At 36.0% G+C, this 23,362-nt stretch overlaps 2 protein-coding genes across 3 annotated transcripts; both read right to left on the reverse strand.

The window, feature by feature from the left end:
• Nucleotides 1-2,515: 2,515 nt before the first annotated feature.
• On the reverse strand, nt 2,516-11,432 carry snx10a (sorting nexin 10a). Its single transcript, XM_067425803.1, has 7 exons — nt 11,303-11,432; nt 10,388-10,427; nt 8,636-8,722; nt 8,322-8,422; nt 4,316-4,414; nt 3,644-3,856; nt 2,516-3,388 (listed from the first exon to the last, which is right to left on the reverse strand). Exons 2-7 carry the CDS (start codon nt 10,412-10,414, stop codon nt 3,295-3,297), a joined length of 621 nt encoding a protein of 206 aa, XP_067281904.1. The 5' UTR covers nt 10,415-10,427; nt 11,303-11,432; the 3' UTR covers nt 2,516-3,294.
• Nucleotides 11,433-17,067: 5,635 nt separating this feature from the next.
• Nucleotides 17,068-21,879, reverse strand: cbx3a (chromobox homolog 3a (HP1 gamma homolog, Drosophila)). Of its 2 annotated transcripts, none has more exons than XM_067426753.1 (5): nt 21,735-21,879; nt 20,128-20,267; nt 19,603-19,771; nt 19,387-19,481; nt 17,068-18,224 (listed from the first exon to the last, which is right to left on the reverse strand). In XM_067426753.1, exons 1-5 carry the CDS (start codon nt 21,774-21,776, stop codon nt 18,098-18,100), a joined length of 573 nt encoding a protein of 190 aa, XP_067282854.1. In that variant the 5' UTR covers nt 21,777-21,879; the 3' UTR covers nt 17,068-18,097. The 2 variants fall into 2 exon arrangements, with proteins under 2 accessions (XP_067282854.1, XP_067282855.1); XM_067426754.1 differs by lacking the exon at nt 21,735-21,879 and adding an exon at nt 20,970-21,183.
• Between the last annotated feature and the right edge of the window lie 1,483 nt (nt 21,880-23,362).

Below are 23,362 nucleotides of genomic sequence, written 5' to 3' on the forward strand. Positions count from 1 at the left end.
TATCACCACAGCAACCCCTGCTCAGCCTAAGTGCTTCTGATTAGTGACCCATGACTTGAAGGTAGAGGTGGCTCTTTGTTTTATTTCCTAATGCTAGTATGTAACCAGTTTTGCCCCCCTACCAACCCCTTAAGGACTTTTTTGGCTTTTTGGATACATTATACACAGTCCTGTCATCATTGGTCATGGACAGGGGGATGAGAGAGATGCTCGTGTGTCTTTATGACCAAAGTGGAGATGTTTGGCCATAATGCGCAGCGCCACGTTTGGAGAACAGCAAACAGCATATCAGCAAAAAACAAAACTCATACCAGCTGTCAAGCACGGTGGTGAAGGGGTGATGTTTTTTTGTTTTGGTCATGAACTCCTCTGCATACTAAAGTATTAAGAGTCAAATGTCCACAAATTTCAAAGAAATTAAAGGGTTAGTTCACCCAAAAATGAAATTGATGTCATTAATGACTCACCCTAATGTCGTTCCACACCCGTAAGACCTCTGTTCATCTTCGGAACACAGTTTAAGATATTTTATATTTAGTAAGCGTATGGAATTGTATGCACACTATACTGTCCATGTCCAGAAAGGGAATAAAACATCAAAGTAGTCTGTATGTGACATCAGTTGGTTAATTAGAATCTCTTGAAGCATCAAAAATACATTTTGGTCCAAAAATAAAAACTTTATTCAACATTGTCTTCTCTTCCTTGTTTGTTTTCAATCCTCAAATAAAGATTCAATTGGTTATGAATCAGCGTTATCGATTCATGATTCGGATCGCGTGTCAAACTGCTGAAATCACGTGACATTGGCGATCCGAATCATGAATCAATACCATAGACTGTAAAAAAATATGGATGTAGTATCCGTGACGTCACCCATAGGATTCTGATAAGCCGTTCTGAAGCTTAAAGTAGGGTCGAGCTGGGCGTTGCCATCTTGTGAGCGAGTCATCGCCGGATAATAACTGAAAATGTGCAAAAAGGCAGGATGTGGGTGGAGCTTAAGTGACTAAAGACATCGGATAAATGGCTATCCACCTGTAAGCACGCCCTTAATTATGCAGAACTTTAAGGCTTTATATAACGTAAATGAATTAGTTAGAAAAAAATTCACCCCCCTCATAGTTGTCATGAAGGTCAAAATTAGCCGTATAGGCCAAAAACACAATTTGTACCAGGCTGTAAACATTTTTTTCAGCTGTAAAGTTGTGAATTTTAACATGGGGCTCAATAAGATTCTGCTCCCTTCTGGAGCCTGTCCCTAGTGGCCAGTTGAGGAATTGCAGTTTAGATTACTTCCGTATTGGCTTCAAGAGAGATCGAGGGAGGTTGCCATGGGAGGTTGCCGCTTGATCAATACACTGATTCACAACCATTTAAATCTTTAGTTGAGGATTGAAAACAAACAGGGAAGAGAAGACAATGCTGAATAAAGTCGTAGTTTTTGTGATTTTTGGACCAAAATGCATTTTCAATGCTTCAAGAGATTCTAATCAACCAAATGATGTCACATATGGACTACTTTGATGATATTTTTATTACTTTTCTAGACATGGACAGTATAGTATTCCGTACGCTCTCGGACTAAATATAAAATATCCTAAACTGTGTTCCGAAGATGAACGGAGGTCTTACAGGTGTGGAATGACATTAGGGTGAGTCATTAATGACATAAATTTAATTTTGGGGTGAACTAACCCTTTAAGCAACATTGTAAAGAAGAGTGGGCAAAACACGGATGTGAGAGACTTACAAAATAGTCATAGAGAAAATGGTTACTTATAAGCAATTAAATCATGGGGTGTAGTTTGTCACACATGGTTTTTAAATTTCTGCTTTATTTTTGTTAAATAATGACATGGCGTAATATGTTTTGTGTTGTTGTACATTTAAGGTTGTACCTCATGTTAAGACCAGATTAGATTTTTTTTTATGTGCTGATACTTTAAATTATATAATTCAAAAAACAGTTTCTCACATGACTATTTTTTTATAGTATTTCTTATATTTTTGCATTAATAATATTGGTATAATGTGTAATGTAATATAGGCCTAATAAATACTGTATATAATAACATAATGGGTTTTAGTCTAGTTTTGGCACCACAGTGACGTTCATTGGCAGTGACAGAGATTGGTGGGGTTTTGTGATCCTGGTGACCTGGATGACAATACTGAAAGTGTTTATCGGCTGCTGTTAGATGCTGATGAATCTACACCTACGCAGATCGAACAGAACCCCAATCAGACCACCGGTTTCTACAAAACATTTCTGTCAAAAACGTCATTCCTCATTTATAGAGAATTTAATCTCTCTCTTAAACAACGATTAGATACTGGAAAAGTGCTGTGTTGTGCGTGGAGAGAGAGCGAGAGCGAGAGAAAGACAACCATTTAGCATGTGGCCAGGTTAAGTGCAACATCTACCCTTTATCTTTCAAACAAGCAGTCCATGTTAGAGAAAACTCAGTTGCATGCAGCTCTCATACACCAATGACTGACGCAATTTTTTATTCTGCTCATATACTGATGATGCCCTTTATCCCAAAAATGATCAAATCCTAAAATTTTACAAACTAAATGCATTTAATATAACTTAATGCTCATATGTTGTGAACGACAGGCAGAAACTAGTCTTTTTCTGAAAACTTACCTTTTAAATAGTTATTTTATCATTTATGTTTTTATTTAGATAATGGCAACATTTCCACATTTCATCAACAAATTCCATTCACAACTAGAGATATAAAAAAAACATGTATTTGTTTAATGCTAAATATACACTAAATCACCATAAAATGTACCTAAAACACTTTTCCCTCACACATTTTCAGCCATGTTAATATAATAAGATTTTTTAAGAAACATTTTGGTTATAAATGATATTATGCAACTTTCTGATATTTTAAAATCTGTTAAACAAAAGTATATCTGTAAAGGAAATGCTAAAGCGATTTAAAAAGTTTTTTAAGGCACACATTAAACGCATGCAATGGACTCTAGTCTTTTTACTCCAATTGTTGTTGTTTTTTTCTCATGTCAGCACTTTACTTAAGGAGGATGATTTAAAGAATTTAAATAAAGAAAATATATATAGATTAAAAAAACAACAACAACATGGACACAAATACAACATCTAATAAAACATTAAATCAAGACTTTTTTCACTCATCCATCCAAATATAACTCTGGAGGCTATAAGCAGCAACTGGGGCCTTCTTTGACAGAGTATATGTATGTGTGCACGCGTATATGCACATACATATCTCTTGAGTTCATATAACTGAGTTCACATCAAGGCTGCACATGCTGGGGGTTGCTAGGAGATGAAGACAAGCTGCTAAAGAGTTCTGCTTCAGAGGACGAGTTTAACCCAGAGGATGTTGTACTGCAAAAAAGTAATAAATTACCATTAAAAAAAAATAATCAGACAGGATTATTCATGTTGTGCACCACAATTTCTGTATACATGCATTAAATGTAATGCATGCATTATTTGAATCAATATACATATTTAAATGCCTTCTTTTATTTATTAATGGCAAAATGTCTCTTTCTTAACATCTATGGTTGTAAAATTCTGGCATAGTTATAAAACATTTTTAAAGAATGTTTATGATATTTGTGAGACATAGGCACGCACCTTTCACAGTCTGAGTCGCAGCACATTTTATTGTCTTCTTGATGCTGTTCCTCCACTGGGAAACGCGCATCGCCGATACATCGCTGTATGGCCTGTGCAACGGTGTAATGCGTCAGTCCCTGTGCACAAGCGTCCATTTTTGCAATGCTCAGTTGTGACTGTAAGAACAGGTGCAGTCGACTGTCTGACAGCAGTAATGGTGCCTGTAGAACTCTATAAACACAAACAATTCAATAAAACTACATGGAGTACAATGAGTTTTAGAAATTGGTGATGAGGACATTTAAAGAAAAGCTGTAAATTTTGACAAAGAATACATTTTAAAAAGAGAAAAGAATAAAAAGGTTCCCAATAAAACAATACTGCTATACAATATAACGATTTGTATATTGTTTTATATTATTAAATATTTGAGAAATATATACATTATGTTTGAGGAGGGAAAATTCTTATATATAATAAAGATCTTTTATATCCACTATCTAAATGTTTACAGGGAATGGGTCTCTTCAAAGCAGCCACTAGATGGCAAAATACTGCATTTCCTTCATGTCTTATTTACAAAAGAAATGTATTCATTACTCAATGTATAGAAATATTTTTATATTAAGTTAATCATAAATGATGACCAAAAAAAAGGAGACGTGTCAAGAAGTGACAGAAGAAACTCACGCCTCAAGAAACTGTTGCAGCCCCTGCATCCGTTGAATGATCTGAATGTCATTATTGAGATTGAAGAAAGGATTCCAGGGAGGGAGTTTAGGTAACTCTCTAAAGAAACAAGACATATTGACAATAAAGTGAGGGATTAGGCTCATATCCTTAATCAAATTTATACATGCAGTTTTTATGGCCCCGTTTACGCCTGCTGCCTGGCATTAAGAAGTGTTTTTGGTCGGTCGTATCACAAGTAGCGGCCTAGACAAAGGAAAATTACCCCAATTACACCAGGGGCTGTATTCACAAAACATCTTAAAACTAAAATTAGCTCTAAACTTGCAGATTTAAGAGAAACTCTTAAAAATAATGCACATCTCAGTCCTAATTTCAGGAGTCCTACATTTTTGTTCTAGGAATATTTCACAAAGCATTAGCTCCTAAATCCATGAAATAGTAGGAGTAGTCAAGAGGACTCAAGTCATTAAGACCAAATCACAAACAATCCTAACGGCTGTTGCCAGCAATTTGCCTTAGCAAACGGTACACCATTTGGCAATAGGTGCGGAGCCTTTTCTTCATAAATGAAATAAATATAATGATTTATAAATTTTAATCTGCAATGGCATAAAGGTTAATATAGGTATAGGCAATATGCATTGAATGATAGGGAAATAAAATATTGCAGTCAAGTTGAAAATAATGTTGCATTATTGGCGTTGTGGAACTTTCTCCCCTTTCTCTCTCCAACTTTGCTTCCTGTCTACTTACCGTCCTATCATAGGAAAAAAAGCAAAAATGGCCAAAATATTTTATTAATAAATAATTAAAGCAAATAACGTTCAATTACCTGTGGTACTTGTTTCACAAGTTCACAAATGATCAGGGGCTGTATTCACAAAACATATTATTATCTTACCACTAAGAGTTCTCCTAAATGGCAGTAAAAGTTCTTATTTACAAGTTATCTCTTAGAATCTATTCACAAAGCTGCTGAGACCAACTTTTACTTAGGAATAGAGAGAAGACGAAAGCTAAAGCTGACGATACACAGGGCAACTTTTTGAGCAATGTTGCTGAAAGATGTTGCTGTGGGCTTTTACCCATTGGGAATGGGCAACAAATTTCTATTTGGATATCCAGAGAAAAATTTGTTGCCCATTTTCAATGGGAAAGCGCCCAAGCAACATCTTTCAGCAACATTGCTCAGCAACATTGCTCAAAAAGTTGCCCTGTGTATCGTCAGCTTAAGAGTAAGGGCAGGGTTGACCTCGTTGCTATAGATGATGTCAACAGGCTTGCTAACTATGACCACAGTGATTGGCTAATAGGGGAGATTTTACTTGAAGATTGCTCGATACACAAACATGTACAAGGCTGACAATTAGCTAAACATATACTTGTTTACTTAATGACATCACTGTCACTACTTATTCGAATAAAGGTTTAAATATGACAACATTATTTCAAAATCTTAATTTAATTATGGCAACATTCTTATTTTAAAACCTTTATTTGAATACAGCAACATGATACCTCAATTCCACAATATTTCCATGACTAAATCACTGACAGAGAACCCTCCCATCAGCCAATCAGTGTGTACACCAATCAGACATAACATTATGAATGGTGAAGTGAATAACTCATCTCACCTACTAACAGGTGCCGTGATGAAGAGATAATCATAGGCAGCAAGTGAACAATTTTTCGTCAAAGTCGACGTGTTAGAAGCAGGTAAAATGGGCAAGCACAAGATTTGAGAGAGTTGACAAGGGTCAAATTGGGATGGCCATACGACTAGGTCAGAGCATCTCTAAACCTTCAGCTCTTGTGGGGTGTTCCTGGTCTGCAGTTGTCAGTATCAATAATCTTTAAATGGTCCAAGAAAGAAACGGGGTCATAGGCGACCAAGGCTTCTTGATGCACGTGGGGAGCAAAGGCTGATCAGTGTGGTCCGATCAAACAGCTGAGCTACTGCAGCTCAAAATGTTCAAGTTAATGCTGGTTCTGATAGAAAGGTTTCAGAATACACAGTGCATAGCAGTTTGTTGCATATGGGGCTACATAGCCACAGACCAGTCAGGGTGCCCATGCTGACCCCTTTCCAATGCCTGAAGTGACAACAGTGAAATGTGAGCTGCAGAGCTGAACTATGGAGCAATGGAAGAAGGGGGCCTGGTCAGATGAATTACGTTTTCGTTTACATCACGTGGACAGCCAGGTGCGTGTACGTCCCTTACATAGGGAACACATGGCACCAGAGTGCCTTATTGTGTCAAAAAGGCAAGCCAGCAGAAGCAGTGTGATGCTTTGGGCAATGTTCTGCTGGGAAACCTTGGGTCCTGCCATCCATGTGGATGTTCATTTAACTACCTAAGCATTGTCGCGGACTATGTACACCCTTTCATGGAAATGCACCCTGCCACAAAGCAAAAATGTTTCAGGAATGGTTTGAGGCCTCCAAATTCCTCAGATCTCAATCAGGAAACATCTGTGGGATGTGCTGAACAAACAAGTTCGATCCATGGAGGCCGAACCTCGCAACTTACAGAAATTAAGGATCTGCTGCGAACATCTTGGTGCCATATACCACAGCACTTTAGGGGTCTAGTGGAGTGCACGCCTCAACGGGTCAGGGCTGTTTTGGCAGGTCATAATGCTATGCCTGATCGGTGTATAGTTAGTAAGCTTGATGACAAGCTTCATCCATAGTCAACCCCACCTTTACTCTTATCCTAAAACTTCTCTATTCCTTAGTAAAAGTTGGTCTAAGCAGCTTTGTAAATAGGTTAAGAGGAAACTTTTTAACCAATAACTTTTACTGCCATTTAGGAGCTCTTAGTAAGATAAAATGTCTTTTTCACCCAATTTCAACCACTTCTGCCCTGACTTTTATGGGAGGGTAAATCTATGGGCTTTTTCAGATATTTCGAGGTAATGGACAAAATAAGCTCGCTCTATTTACATTTGAACGTGACCCGAGAGTACAGAAAAACAGGCCGCAGCAGCTTTTGTTTCAGCTCAACGTCAAACGCCGTAAGTGTGCATGTTAGAAATCAGGAATGGCAAGAGAATATTGTGCTTGGAATGTTGTCCTCAAACCACACTTGGGTCTTCAGCCAATATAGTTTAAATCCTGTCTGGCTAGTGGGATTTCCATAATGTTTACGCATTAGGTCAGTAGGTGGAGATTAGGGCCGTTTCTCAATATGCATTGTTGTCTGTACTTGTGTTTATGTAGACTTGTGAAACATCATCAGTCGCTACCGAAGTACTGTTCCAATTCAAAGTTCACATCTAGCCAAGTATAGTTCAGATTCCTGGATGTGTTCTTGATCCAACCCTTTCTAGGACGCATTGAGAGGTGACTTGTGCGGACTTGAGACATCCCAGAATGCATCTCGTACCAACCAGCAAGCGCCAATAGCAGATAAGAGAACCCATGTCATTTTGTGTAAAAGCACTACTGTTGTTAATATGTCACCAAATGTATTTAAGAGTTTTTCAGGTGAGAATGTAGTTGTTTAAGCTAAAATCTGTGGTTTATTTATAAAGAGAGCACCTATTTGAAAAGTTTGAGAGATCCATTTGATCAGCAGTCGGATCTGAACGTGCACTGCCGAATTTTTGTACTTTGTACCCGCATTTTTTTGGTTGTTGCAGTATTTACATGGGTTGTAAGCATGCGTCAAATGCCTGTGTATGTGTACAAGTCAAATGAAGTACACTTTGCAAGGCTGTGCGTTTGACTGTGCACATACGTTCGTGAAAAAAAACTAAATATACTTTCGGCTTTAGACTCTATTTACACCTTTATTTAGCATTGTCCACTTGTGATCCGATCGACCAAAATGCTTCTTAATACCTGGTGTAAAGAAGGCTTATAAGATCCTTAATAATGGCCAAATGACTACCCAGAAGTTTTTTTCTGCATTCCTTTTTTTTTTCTTTAAAAAAAAAAATATATATATTTAATACTCTATTGCCATGAATATGTTGTATCCTCAAATATACTTACATGAGCAAAGCGTTGTTCTGTAGTTTCTGCCGCAGCCAAACAAACTCACTATACCTCCTCCTCACACAAGAGGTCTTCTTCCGGAAACACATACTATTGGTCTAAAAAAAATAAATACAAAACTATATTGAAACTAATGTTCTCATTGGTTAATGTGGCAATAGAAAAATAAGAAAATGTATATATATGTGTGTGTATATATATATATATATATATATATATATATATATATATATATATATATATATATTTAATCTGATCAACAACATTCCCCAGTACCAACAATGCAAAGTAAACATGGGTACTGCACTCACATGAAGACAGATCTCATAGCTGACGTACGCATGCCAGAAATCCTCCTTGTGTATCTGAGGATCTCGTACCCATACACTTATAAACTCCTGCAACAAGAGAAACAGTCAGTGTTAAATGTTTATGATCACTGAAGTGTTTCATATTAAACAAGGAAGTGACTCAGCAGAAAGTGTGCTTGTACTTTTTCCCATTATGAGTTACAGGTTTACCCCTATACAAGACAAATGTTGACTCTGCCCTTTCAGCCACCTTTCACACTACTGGAATTTTGGAGGGTATTTGGCACTTGTTTGTAATGTTCAATTGGAATTTCTCAAATTAACACACTTTATTGTATCACAGCCAACAAATCCACTTGCGGTCAAACAGAACACTTCCCAAAAATACCCTCAGACATTAAGCTTTTTTTTTACAGGAACTTACTAAAAAAGTCACATGAACAAACAGGAAAACAGGTCTCATCATAACTGCTTGTCAGAGAAAGTGTTAACATCAGTTTGACTGATGGTGATATCAATTGACTTTTAATGTAATCAGCTAACCTAGTCATTTTTATTGTTGGCATTTTAATATCTGAATGTTTCAATGTCCATATGTGATTGTTTAGGCATCTTGAGTAAAACAGCTCTATATTTAATAAAACAAACAAAACTATGGTAGTATATGGATGTTTGTTGCACATAACCCGCATTGCAACTTAGGGACATTAATTTATTAAAAATAAAAAAAAACTGTAATTATTTGTGAATAAACATATCCCCAATTATAAATCATTTTGATGCAAGCAAGCCTGTATAGTATTGCATGGTTGTGAAAATACATTTGATAAACAAATTAAACACTGCTAGGGGAATTATGTGCTGCCAGTTTCCAATTCCAGACATGCTGCAATTGCAGTTCAGTTACAAAGCGTAATTAAAAACTTGTTTCCACCAAAGAGGCTTTCCTTTTCTTTCTCTTTTAAATGATCAAGTGAACAATGATCTAAAAGTTCACCCAAAAATGTAAATTCTCTCATCATTTACTAACTCTCAAGTTGTTCCAAACCTGTATGAATTTCTTCTGCTGAACACAAAGGAATACATCTGGGAGAACGTTTGTAACCAAGATCTCGGCAGCCATTGACTACCATAGTAATTTTTTTCCACCATGGTACTTGATGGTTGATGAGATCTGCTTGGTTACAAACATTCTTCCAAATATCTTCCTTTGTGTTCAGCTGGGGCCTATAGCACAAAGCTAGGATAAGGGATTAAGCCAGGCTATCTTGATGATCTTGTCATTTGTATGCAAAATTTAGTACAAATTTAGCTGTCGTGTAAACGTATCCTGAAGGCACACTCACACCAAGAACGATAACAATAATGAAAGATAACTGTATATTAGCGGATAAATTCAGCCATGATCCCAAAGATATCCCGTTTTAATCCCTTATCCTAGTTGTGTGCAATAGGCCCCAGAAACGTTAAATTCATACAGGCTTAGAACAACTTGAGTGTGACTAAATGATGGCAAAACAATATATATTTTGGGGTGAACTGTCCCTTTAATTTTAGCAACATTTTTTTTTTTGTAGTAGACTTAATTTGTATTTTAATATAAGTTTGCAATATATTCATTTTGACTAATTTCAAATGACTGTTTAAGAGAGTTGTGGTTTCATTTAAAAACAGCTTGATAAGGATTGCAGAGTCATACAAAGTAAAACTGTGTAGATGAACATGAACTATGAAGAAAAACAAAACACTGACCTTCTTTACAAGGCTTGAATTTTCCATCTCAGAGATTTGACTGGGGAAACAAAGAAAGAGATTTTGAGCTTTGGAACAATTTAGTTAGGCTATTCGAGTTGTTTGGGTTCTCTTGAACTAAGTGTAGAAAAAAAAGACTTTGAATATGAAATGGTCTAAAAAAATAACAACTAATACGTTTTACAGTGCTGTAAACCTAGATATTAATTGCAACTCTTTCTGTGAAATCAGGCATTGTTTTGAAGTGCATGTTTAGTAATTTCAAGCCGGGACAGAGAGAAATGTCTAATGTGAACCATAAAGCAAAGCACTTTTTTGTGCATTCTAAAATGTAAGTTCCATCAGCATTTGTCCAAATATGCCATCTGTGATTTTTATTCCTACTTTAATTCGCTATGATAACTGAATTACTTAGGTTGACTATGAATCCCAGACTAAATGGCCAGCAGACAGCAAATAATACAAACGCACATAGGCTATACATACACACACGTTTACATATTATTTATATATGACACACACACGCACGCACGCACACAGTGATCACTTAAAACAAATGGCAATATATTCTAATCTTTCTTATTGTTTGTGATTAAATATTAATCATATGATGCACATTTTTATAAGTTGAAACCATAGCAACATGACATTGTATGGAAAAGAAAATTTAAAATTGTAGCCACAGAAAATTAACAACTACAGAGTGAAAAAGAACCAAATTAAAGTTCTGTTAGAAAATCTCGCTGAAAGGCTAATGTTTCACTGAAACTCTTGAACAGCAGCTGTAGCCTACTTTGTATCAACCAACACAAACGTTGTCTGCCGTTTCTCTACTTTGATGTTTCGTAAACATTCATTATGGTAAAGCATATGTTTATCAAACGGAGATAGCTTACATTATTTCGTTATTCTCACCTTTCTGTCCTGTTTTACGCCTTCGTGTTTGTAACTCTTCCGCCACTCTCCAGGTGCTACTGCTCTTGAGACTGATGTGATCAAAAAGTGGCAACAAGCTCGCGTGGGGGGAAATAAAGTTTTTTTCTCGGACTTTCAGGCTTTGATGTGCGCATGCGCGGGTCTCAAATCTTATTCTCTGCTTACGTTTGTTGTTTATATATAATATCAGCAGGTGATTCAACGTTATTATTACACATAATAAAGTGGGGTATTATAATAATAAGTAATAAGTAATAATTAATTTAAAAAAACAAACACAAATATTACATCATATGAGAGTTGCTAATAATTTGGGACATTTTTCTGAATAAATTGTTCAGAATAACTAAGGTTAGTTACAACCCAGTATCAGTGGCTTATACCAAAACCATTGGGCTTGGTATAATTGGTATAAATACTGATATTTAGAGAACCTCTTTATAAATACAATGTTTTTTAAAATAATGTTTTACAATGACTGCCAATTGCTCAATAACAAGGGGGGTAGTAATCTGGAAAACTATAGTAAAGAACCAGGTTATCATTTTTTTAATCCATATCTAGAAAAACAGGGTTTTCTTGCTTTTTTAAATAAAACATAATCATGCTGAACATTCACAATAATATGCTCCCTTCTTAATACTTCCAGAACCTACTGGAATACTATGTTGATTTTAACATATGAGTTTATTAACAAAAGGCCTCCTACTTTATACTTTTTACTTCATCAGTTAGTATAGATGTGGGGAAAATCATTGTGATGTTCTTGCCAAGAGTTCTCATTAGACACAAATGGCCATATTATTTTTTTCCCAGGTCCCTGATCAGTTCAGACTGACCTGATGTTTGTGAATATCGTTTTGAAAAGAGACCCTTAAGGAAGGATGTAATGACCCACAAAGTAAATGGGACCTGACAGTATGAAGCCACAACCCACCACAGTTATCACTTAGTTCACATGCAAAGTCAATCATGCCAAGCATAATAGATATATACAAGTCTCTTTTTATCGTTTCAGTTTCATTTTGAAAATCAAAATTTTCCCCCCAGAATTTCAGAAGGCAGGTCACATGACAGTCACCACAAGATGTGGTCTGTGGCTGGTGGTGATCCATGAAAGAGTCAGAAAATCAGAATATTCACTATTTTACAAAACCATTCTCCAAAGAAAAATAAAAATCATTTATATTTAGTGTCAACAAAAAATAAAATATAAAAAAATAATTAAAAAAATATTTTTATATGGTTTAGGTATTATGTACACAAACATTGCATATTACAGGAAGGATATAGGTGATCATCAAAGACATGATATATTATATGGTGCAAGGATCAATTATTGTGCCACTTTTACTTTCATTATACGTGCTCTTTTTGGGCGACATAATCCAGAAATATGACATGAATTACCATTTTTATAGCCTGGATGCCAGCCGAACTTAGCCCCACCCACAACATTTTTAGTGTCGGACAGTTCATATTCTGACTAGAATTGAGTATGACCACGTCAGGCTACCATTTTTATGCTGATGATATACAATTATGCATTTCAGTTGAGTGCAGAGAAACTGTTTACAACCTAAAAAAATTAAATAAAGAACTTGGGTGTCATTTTGGACTGTGACCTGAGACCCTTTTAATTCTCATATTAATTACGTGAAGAAGAAAAAAATCTTTAAATGATGCTAAGAAATTAATTCATGCATTTATGTTTCCTCCTTAATTATTGTAATGCTACTGGCTTGCATTAAGGGTTATATAGCTAGGCTACAATTTATATAAAATGCAGCAGCCAGAGTAGGCCTACTAATGAAATTAAAAAGGAGAAAGCATATTACACCAATGGAATTCCTTTGGTTACTAGTTCATCAAAGAATTGATTTTAAGGTTATTTTATTAGTTTATAAAACCCTGCATAATCTTGCACCTTTATATTTTACTGACTGTCAGTCAAGATATGCTCCAAACACATCAAAGACAAATCCTTTTAAAGTTGTTTATTGTATTATTAAAATCTAGGATCCTGCAATCTGCACATTGTAGATTTTAGATAGAATAGATAATAGATAGAATGGATAATTTATCATAAATATATAATCTATAAACAATAGCACATTTGCAGATGCAGTGGGCAGTATCAGGGATTTAACAGATTGAAAGTCTGAGGTCCTGTTTATTTAAGATATTTATAGTTTATCAGATTTAGCATAGTTCATTTAGTTCATATAGGCTACACATATTTAACATATTTTTACCTTTCTTTGTCTTGGTTCTTGTCTTGATCCTCCATGTGTTGATGTGCATGACTGCTTTTCAGTGGTTGGCTGCTTATATTCCTCTCCTCTGGTAAGAGCTGACTGCTCTGCTGCTCTCCAGAATTCTCTACTTCACTTGCTGACATGTCTATCGCATTCAGCTTCTTAAGCTATATGCAAAAAAAAAAAAAAATTCTAAAATATATATGTATTTATTTATTTTTTAAATTTAAAATTCCATTCAACTTTCATTAATAATTATGTATACTTAAAGAATATCTAAATAAACATAAAAAAGTTTTTTTGATCTTGCTCAGTTCTTTACTTTTGCAGTATTTGTCTTACCCTGTCTGGGAAATCCACTTTTAAATGGAAAAATACATTTTCAGCACATCGGACACATTCACTCAGCAGGCCCAGTTTACATAACTGTTTTCTGATTTATATACTGTTAGAGGAAGGGATACGTGGTCAGTCCCATTGGGCGGAGTGTGTGAGTTAAAATGTGTCAGTGTGTGAGTGCTGCTTTTGACCCCCCCCCCCCCCCCCAATAATCTGTTTTCCCAGTGTAATATTTAACCTAAAAAGTCATTGTTAATTTCAGTTATTATTTAAGTAATCTGATCATATGTTGGCTATAGGATTGGATCAAATCTTGAAAATCAGTTGTTCAAAAGGGGGGAAAAGGATTTTGAAATCAGATTATATCGTAAAATCTAGTCTACGTTTTGATCTGGATAAAATCATTATGTTCAATACTTTTTTTGTAAGATTGATTGGGACCTTTGAATAAATAAATAAAAAGATTATACTGGATTATATCGCAGGTATTTCAGGGACAAAAAAGTAATACAACTTTGAAACTGGTCCAAACATACAACATTATATCATGAATACAACACACAGAAGCACATGCTCTTGATTATAGTTGAACTGTTAAAATAAAATAATAAATGACATGCTAAGACATTTGTTTAGCCTTTACAGTAAAAAACAACAAAAACAAAACAAGTGCAAGTGCAAATAAAGTGCACTATAGCTCTGCTTAACAATGCCTGTTTGGCCCAAATAAGATTAAAAAAGACACATTTCAACATCTTCAGTGGTAGTGTAAGACTCAGGAATCTAGGTTTTGACGCTATCAACCCGGGTTCGAATCCACCTTTTACCAAACTCACATTTCTCCCTTTTCCCATGTCTTCATTATTTGACCCATATATTTCTTGACCATGACCATGAGGTCTTGGAGTCTCTACTAAAGAGCTGATGAGTTGAATCAGGTTTGTTTGATTAGAAAGAGTTCAAAATGTGTAGTGTTGGTGTGCCTCCGCAGGAACAGGGTTGGTAAACACTGTGCTATTTCACATAGTAAATAGCATTTATCGCTAAGAAAATATGCTATTTGCAAATAGCCTTTCACAAAATAATCCCCAAACAGCTGTAAATATCAAACAAAAATATTATATTTAAAGTGTTTTTTTTTAAATCACTGTTTGTAAATTACATTTTTTACAACGTTTTTGTTTGTGCGCAAGCGCAATTTCTCGGGTAATGCTACGTGAAACTTTTCTGAAAGAACACAAAAGAATTTAAGTATTTCTCCCATATCATATGTTTTCAATCACTGTGTCCCTTAAGTAGCTTTGTAGCGCATTAGCAATCCAGATTTAGTCGTCTAAAAAAAGTGTGTATCTGGATTAGCATGATCCAATCCAATTTTACTTTAAAAAACCAGGACAAAAGTAAGATAGATTACCTGATCCAGGATAGCAAAACCTAGGATTTCCAAATCCTGATAATTATGATCCAGATTAAACTTTTTGAACAACTGGCCTCTTTCGATTGTTGACTGACTGGATCTCCAAAATAGAAAAAAATATATTGTTTTGTATTGATAATTTACTCAAAAGTACGGTTGGGAAGCTGGACTTTTATCTATCAATACCAAACCCAGTGACATAATGCAGTCGAGACATCACCTCTATACCACAACATCCAAAATTATTTCCTAATTCAGAAATCAATAAAGTTAAGTACTTGTGTCAATAAGGAAGTACAGATATTGGATTGTACCCTTATTGAATATAGAGCATATGAGCACTCAGCACTGTCTGTCAAAATGTTATATAGGGCTTATTTTTTTAAGTAGCATTACAAACATACATGAGCCAAGAGCCAATGCAGTTATTTCTTTTTTATTATAACTGTAAAAGGTGTTTTCAGTTTGTCATCTGACCTGCTTATTTCAGGATGACTTTACGAAAACAGGTTCTTAAGAGGAAAATGCTTCAGAACTCAAAGTCCATCTCTATACTGCTAATCTTGGTCATGAGACCCACAACCAGCTAAGCAAATGGTAATAAATGTCTCTTCTGTGGTCATAATCCTTCGTAGGCAGTGAGGTTACAGACATCGGGCAGCTTTTTTCCTTTTCTTGTTTGTTTCAAGACATGGTGCATACTTTTTCTCAATTTAATAACATTCACAACCCAGATATAACATGTTTAGGCAAATTGCTCTGATGTAAACCTGTATAAGAAAAAGGAGATTATTGTATTTTTGTTTTTTTCTTTTCAACAAGGAGGCACCATCTGCATCCCAGTTATGATAAAGTGTACAGAACATGAACACTGACCCTGAAGGTGAGAAAGCAATGAGGTCAGGTACTGTAATGACATTATTGGTCAAATTGCTTTCTCCATGCTATCTCTGTGTATTTTAGATATGCAGAATAAGTATCTGACAGATTTCAACTAATGTCAGGGAAAGCAATTTCTGAGTTGTGTGATTGACAAAAGTTTTAGGAAAGAAACCTCCCAAAGACAAAACGGGGAGAAAATTAATGATTCTGTCTCTGGAAAATTTATGACTCAACTAAATTGTGCAATTAAACATTTATGAGTCATTTGTCGCTCTGATTACAAAATGTGGGCAATTTTTTTTATCTACTTCCTAAATTTTCAAATGACTGGATGAAAAGCATGCTGTACTTTGAACAGAGCACAAATTAGCTTACATAAACAGTAAAGGCAATGAGACGTTGCTTTAAAAAGGCAACCCACAATTCTGTTGAAGACTATTGAAATGAGCTACACTGGTACAAACTCAAATTTCTGCAAAAGACTCCTTATTTATAAAGCTATGAAAAAAAAAAAAAAAAAAAAAAAAAAAAAAAATCCAATACAGAAGAGAGACTACCCAGAGTGGAAGCAAATGCACTGTGAAATAAGAATGGAAAAAACACTATTCCTCATTGTATTACCAATTGGTAAGGATCTTCATTTAGGGTAGGTCTACACTGTCCTTTTTACCGCTCTAGCGAACGGTTAAAGAAAGCTGCATGCGATTTGCGTAAGAACATTGTAGCCGGATCTACTTCTCTCTGTTCAGTCTTTAGTTTTTCCGAAGCTATTGCAACCACGAAAAAGCGTTAAAATAAAACATTTTAGTACACATTATCTCTAAGGTATCTAGTATTAATAGCCTATATGAATTCACAATTAAGTTTTATTGAATATGGTCATGGAAAGAGAAAACATTTGGACGGCAACAATAGTGACCGCTGGGATAATACAGGGTATTTACACATATACTTGCAACGAACTATAGAAATACCAGTATTGTTTGAAATGTGTGAGTTAGGCTGTGAAAAAGTTTGATGACTACAGAAATGTTAATTCAGTATACACATCCCACCGGTCACAATTATGACCAACCATAAAACAATTCCAGACTTTTCCATAAAAATAATTCCAAAGGGGTTATTAATTACATAATTTAGATATCATGTCTAGGGAAAAAAATGGGATCAACTGGGGAATAGCAGGTCCAAAGTCTGTCAAATACAAAAACAAGTCATGCCATTCAGTTCTGACATGTGAGCTGTTTTGCACCACTAAAGCAAACCACAAATAAGCACATTGCATGCCAACATGTCTTAAAAAAAAAAAAAAAAAAAAAAAAAGAGAAGCACTTATAACCATGTTTTGAGCCAGATAGTAAAGGCTCCATAGCCATAAATATCTGACAAAACATCTCCTTTGGATAGTCAAGACCCATGCAAGCAGATTAAAAGCAGGCATATAAACCTTTATTGAACTAAAAAAGAAGAAATATTTACACAAACATTTACATAAACAGACACTTCCAATATTCATGAAAACAATAATAAAAAAAAAAATACTACAATGACAACATTGCCAACCAAAAGAAACTGAACATGAATAGAGATCTCTCCGAGTGACGAGATGAGTGGAGGAAAATCAAGCCAATGCATTTATGATTAACAGCACTGCTGTGACACCTAGTTCAAAGAAACAGTTAAAGCATCCTATATAGTAACTTTTAAAAACACTCATCTCATTTGCACATACTTTCATTGGTTCACTACAGTCATGCACATAGCTTCCAGCCAAATCTCAATACATTTAAAAATTCCTCCACCGTCAGGCTATCAACACTTCTGCTAATACTGTACAGGTGGAAGACACTAAAGTATGCTTCAATGAGATTTGGGGTGCTACTGCTGCTCATCCTCAGGACAGGAATGCCAAGTTAGTCTTTCCTCATAAAAGGCAATGACTATCTGCGGGCAACGAGTGTTGGCCTCTCGTGCAGGCACCAGGTCTGCCTCATCAGAGTCCTTCCTGTAAACAAAACACATCTGGTTAGAGCTGAGATGACAATTAGAATAGATGATGTTGAACAAGCGATTATATCTCAACTAAAGCTCTATTCCAGGGTTCCTCAAATCTTGCCCTGGAGGGCCAATGTGCCGCAGAGTTTAGCTCCAACCCTGATCAAACATTTTCTAATGATCCTGAAGACATTGATTAGCATGTTCAGGTGTGCTTGATTAGGGCTAAGGCTAAACTCTGACATTAACTGTTTTCGCTTGGAGGTCAGGTAGTTTCATGATTTACAGGGGCTAGTCTGATTTCATTGCTGTCAGAACGTCAGTGTTTTCTCCCACCACCTGCATAAAAATCCCCGGCTGAATTATCTACTGTTTTTAGACAAACACCGTGGACGTGTGGGACTCTAATTGCCGCCCGAATCCGCATCTCTGAATTTCAAAGTGCCCTGTTTATATCCTTTTCTCTACCCTTTTATTATGTCCGTAACGTTATAGGTTTACCTCATGTAAATTAGAGACCGTATTAACTAATTTCCAAACTTTTAAAATTACATCCTATCTTCCTAACTTTTAAACAGGAGATTTAAATTAAATTTCATATTAAATATGAATATTACTCCAAGCCAACATTACCAGGAGACAATCATTCGACTGACCACGAGCTGCACATTCCCAGTTTCGTTTCATAAAACTCACACCTCAACCGTGTGAATAAATTGCCATCCAAATGCATGAGTTTTATCACTAAGGTGGCATGCAAATGTATTTTTTATGGACAGCCACATGAGAAACAATTATCCAAATAGTGCTTTAGAAAGGCTTTGCATGTGGCCATGCTGCCCCCTACAGGTCTTTATAAGTATCTTAATATGATAGTTCACCCAAAAGTGAAAACACTGAAATTTCCTTGTTGTTCCAAACCTGTATGACTTAATTCTGTGGAACACAAAGATGTTTTTGAAAAGAGAAAAAAAAGGGAGAGATCCAATATAGTTTCAGTGTATATTGAACTCTTTATTGGGACAAAAACAGCTGAAACATTCTTCAAAATAGATTATGTTCAACTGAAAAAAATACAGGTTTGGAGCAAGACAAAGGTGAGGAAATGACCAATTTATTTAAGGTTATGTTCTAATTTCCAGTGAATTCAGAAAACCACATGGGTTTCTTACCACTTCATGAGGAACATGAGCTCCCCACTGCTGTCAGTCGCCCCAATGATCCTCTCTGGCTCGAGGTTTCTTGCAAACCCTCTTGGCTTGTCAGACTGCAGCAACACGGTTTTAGCAATAAGAAGCCATGTTAAAATCCATCACAGCAGCTAGATAAGAGCCTTTAAAATGCTTCAAGTGACAAATGTAATAAATTGATAACCAACAAAATCTTACCATTTCCTTCTTTCTCTTTGCCTTGCTCTCCTCTGATTCTGGTTCATCAGTAGATGATTTTCTTTTTACAGCCTCTGGTTTCTCCACGACTCCTTTCTGAGACTCCAGGAATGCAGAGATCAGTTCAGGACAGTCTAAATTCTCTTCAGGTTCCCAAGTATTGTCAGCACTGAAGAAAAAAAAAAACAGCATAGTGTTACTCTCATCACATACAAAGAAAAAAAAGGTGTCAATTCTACCTTTAGGGGTACCCAAAAAGGTGCATAGTACCTTAAGGTATGGATTTGTACTTCAAGGTACAAAAATACACCTTTAGGAGTAAAAAAACAACAAGGTACAAATGTTTTTTTAAAGGTATTGCCCCATCAACAAGCTATCGTACTACTAAATGTACAATTGTTTTTAAAACTTCCCTGTGTGTACGGCAAAATGCATTTAAAAACCTAAAACAATCGTTTCTCTCTTACATTATACATGCAAGAAATCAAAGAAACTTTAAAAGAAAAATGTCAAAAAAGTACTCACTCTGTGAAGCCTTTCCACTTGAGGAAAAACTCAACTTTTCCATTGACCACCCGCTGGTCCATCACCTTCTCCACCACAAACTCCTCCACCTCTTGAACTTCTTTCTTTGATTTGTTTCCCTGCTTCTTACCCATGTCGATCTGAAACGTCCAAAAAGACTGATATGATGAATCAGGGACCTGATGTGCGCTTTAAAGTAATTTAAAATTAAATGTTAAAGACATGTTCCTTTAAAAAAAGTGCCACATTTATGACTTGCACAATAGTGCTAAAATAACTTTTTTTGCACATTTACTGAAAATGAGTTTAAGTCCGTTCATAAATGCGCTGGGGTATTAATAATCCACAGAATCCTTTATGATAAATGTCACAAAGAATTAGTTATGTGGTGCCTTTTATGTGTGCTAGCATGTTAACGAGCTAACGTTAACTACGCATGCATGAACAGGCCAGAGGCCCGAACGCAGTTTAAACAATTTTTTGATACATATTTTTTGAGATAAATATTATATATAAATAATCATGCTGCCCGAAATGACGTTTGATTGTTTCACAAAAATCGCTGTTTGCTTAGCATTCGCTAAAACGCGCTTATTTTAGATAGCCAGAGTTAGCTTAATTGCTAGTTGGAAAATACACATGCGCGCGGGCGCGCAGCACTGTTACAAAATATGCGTTATACAACTTAATGCAAGTTTGCATCTTACATACATTCCAAAGCGAAATATTTAAAACAGTATACAAAAGATTTAGGAAAATATGTATTGCAACAAAGAGGCTGCAGTTCTAACAGCAAACTACAATGGACGCTGATCTCACCCTGCATGCGCGCGAAAACTCACCCTCACAATGGAAAAAGATTGAAGAGTGATTCACAAATCTTCAAGCTCCCAGGCCAAAATAACTGCAGCGAAAACGTATCGCACTTTAACGAGGCACAAACTTTAAAAACTTTTACTCTCTTGGTACACTATAAATCAATGAAAGAGAAATCGACTGAGGCTCGACGAAGGCCAGCCCGAATCTTACGCGAGGACGTAAAGCCACGCCTATGAGAAGTCACGTGTGCCCAATGAGGTTTTTCCTGTGTTTTTCACAGGGCGGGGCCACCGTGATTTCAAAAAAATATTTTCAGCTGCAGGTCATTCAAAATGTATAATTCAGTACATTATATAATTTAATATTAGCTTTAAGGTCCTCCGAACATTAAAATTAGGCTAGCCTGTGCACTGTTTTATTTCCAGAACAACTGCACACAGATTAGTTGTGATTTAAGACTTAGGCCTACTGCAATAATTAAATAACTTTTTCATAACTGAATGATATATTCCTATCAGTGCTAACCGTTTGAATCTAAACTGTATAATGCACTCCTGATGTAATCTTGAATCTGCAAAATTGTAACACACGTAGGCCTAGCCTAAGGGATTAGATACAAATAAATTTGGTTTAATGATGTCGTTGCAAATTTTTACACAGCATATTTCACGAACAAACCTCTTTTGCCAAGAATTTCAGCCTTTTAATGAGACTTTTCCAGATAATTACACCAACTACATTTTAACTTCTGCATCTCCTAAAGCGGAACCATCTCTTCTTTAACATACCTCAGAATTTATTTGGGATGAAACAGACTGTGCATTCCACATGACAAGAACAAGGTGGTAGTCTTTTCCTCAGCAACCTAAGTCCTTGTGGGTTCCTTTTGCTCGATATCATTATCAATATGAAAGTGACGGTGAGTTTATCACACCGAGTAGCCTACTGTCAATCCACTTGTTGCGCGTTTCCTGATCTGTAGGGAAACCTTGGGTGCGTCTCAATCAGTTCCCTAGTTCAGTAGTCAGGGCACTGATCAGGACACAAGTCAATGGGCTGACTTCCTGATCAGTGCCCTGGCTACTGAACTAGGGAGCTGATTTAGACGCACCCCGTGAAAACTTTGGACGGATTTAGCGGAAGCATGCCACGATGAGAGACATTATTCGTTTATTTAGCTATTCTCCCGCTTTAGGAACTTAAACTTTTTGGAACTCGTAATTTTTAACACTCAAACAGTTGCATTTGAGTTTGATGACTAGACCGAGACCGTAAGCCCCAATACTTTTTTTTGTCTCTTTCTTCTTTTTGCAGAAGAGCTTTATTCTGAAAGTAACATGGGTTTAGTGAGTACAGGAGGAGTCTTCAGTCACACTTATTGTTCCATATAAAATCTTTTTTTATTAAACAATTAGTCGTGTACAAATAACATGGCAATATCAGTACACCTTTACATTACAACAGGTGCTTAAAAGAAATACAAAATACAACAGGAAAAAAATCATAATAATAATAGTAGGCCTGGGGCCTATTGCACAAAACTAGGGATTAGGCCGGGATATCTTGGTGATCCTGGCTAAATTTATCCGCTAATAAACAGTTCTTTCATTATCGTTATTGTTCCTGGTTAGAGTGTGCCTTTAGAGTATGCTTACACGGCAGCAGTGTACTAAATTTTGCATACAGATGACATGATCACCAAGATATCCCAGCTTCCCTTATCCTAGTTTTGTGCAATAGGCCTCTAGTCAAAAATAAATAAAAACTATTTTGTTTGTAAATCATATTCTTCTATAATGAAAAAAAATATATTGGTTGCATTTTTATTTTTCATCACTTTGAGGGCATTTGTATAAGAAATAAACCCATTAAATGCAAAAAAAAAACAAAACAAAAAAACGTTGGTTTCACCAAGAAGCCTCCTTGTGTTTATAAAATTCCCCCCCACATAAGGATGTTGTTAACCAGGAAGTTATCTTTGTTATTGTTCATTAAAAGTCCATATATAACATCTTTTTTCCCTCCGAGATGAGGTACCTTTGGGAAAAGCAAATGATAAATATCAGACCATTTGCCTCCACATAAGCGCCCCAAGACTTCTTGCTTTTGTGGCAGGTCACATACGCTACCGCCACCGAATATTACCAGAAAGAAACGACATTAAAACACAATTTAAGATTTCGTAACATTGAAAGACACCAGGCACTTTGTATTCTTCAATAATTCATCTGGGTGCTTACCTGTGGTGTCTATGCAAAGATTTGTAATGCCAAATTCTATAATAATGCATAGTTGTCTAGTTGTCTAGGAAGAACATTGCAGCCGGAGCTACTTCTCTCTGGCGAGTCACGCAGGGACTGTTCTCCTCCGCAACGGTACCTACCAGACTGGTCTGAAATAGTCCCAATATAAGCAC

The sequence above is a fragment of the Pseudorasbora parva genome, chromosome 19 (assembly GCF_024679245.1).
Source record: "Pseudorasbora parva isolate DD20220531a chromosome 19, ASM2467924v1, whole genome shotgun sequence".
Lineage (NCBI taxonomy): Eukaryota > Metazoa > Chordata > Actinopteri > Cypriniformes > Gobionidae > Pseudorasbora > Pseudorasbora parva.

Coding starts and splice junctions, on each gene's coding strand:
- cbx3a (XM_067426753.1), bottom strand. CDS start 21,776: ATGTGGAATGCACAGTCTGTTTCATCCCAAATAAATTCTGAG. Junction 20,268..21,734: donor CATCCCAAATAAATTCTGAG/GTATGTTAAAGA, acceptor TGGACGTTTCAG/ATCGACATGGGTAAGAAGCA. Junction 18,225..19,386: donor CTCATGTTCCTCATGAAGTG/GTAAGAAACCCA, acceptor TTTTGTTTACAG/GAAGGACTCTGATGAGGCAG.
- snx10a (XM_067425803.1), bottom strand. CDS start 10,414: ATGGAAAATTCAAGCCTTGTAAAGAAG. Junction 8,423..8,635: donor GCTATGAGATCTGTCTTCAT/GTGAGTGCAGTA, acceptor TATTTTTTTTAG/ACCAATAGTATGTGTTTCCG. Junction 4,415..8,321: donor CAGAACAACGCTTTGCTCAT/GTAAGTATATTT, acceptor TTGTTTCTTTAG/AGAGTTACCTAAACTCCCTC.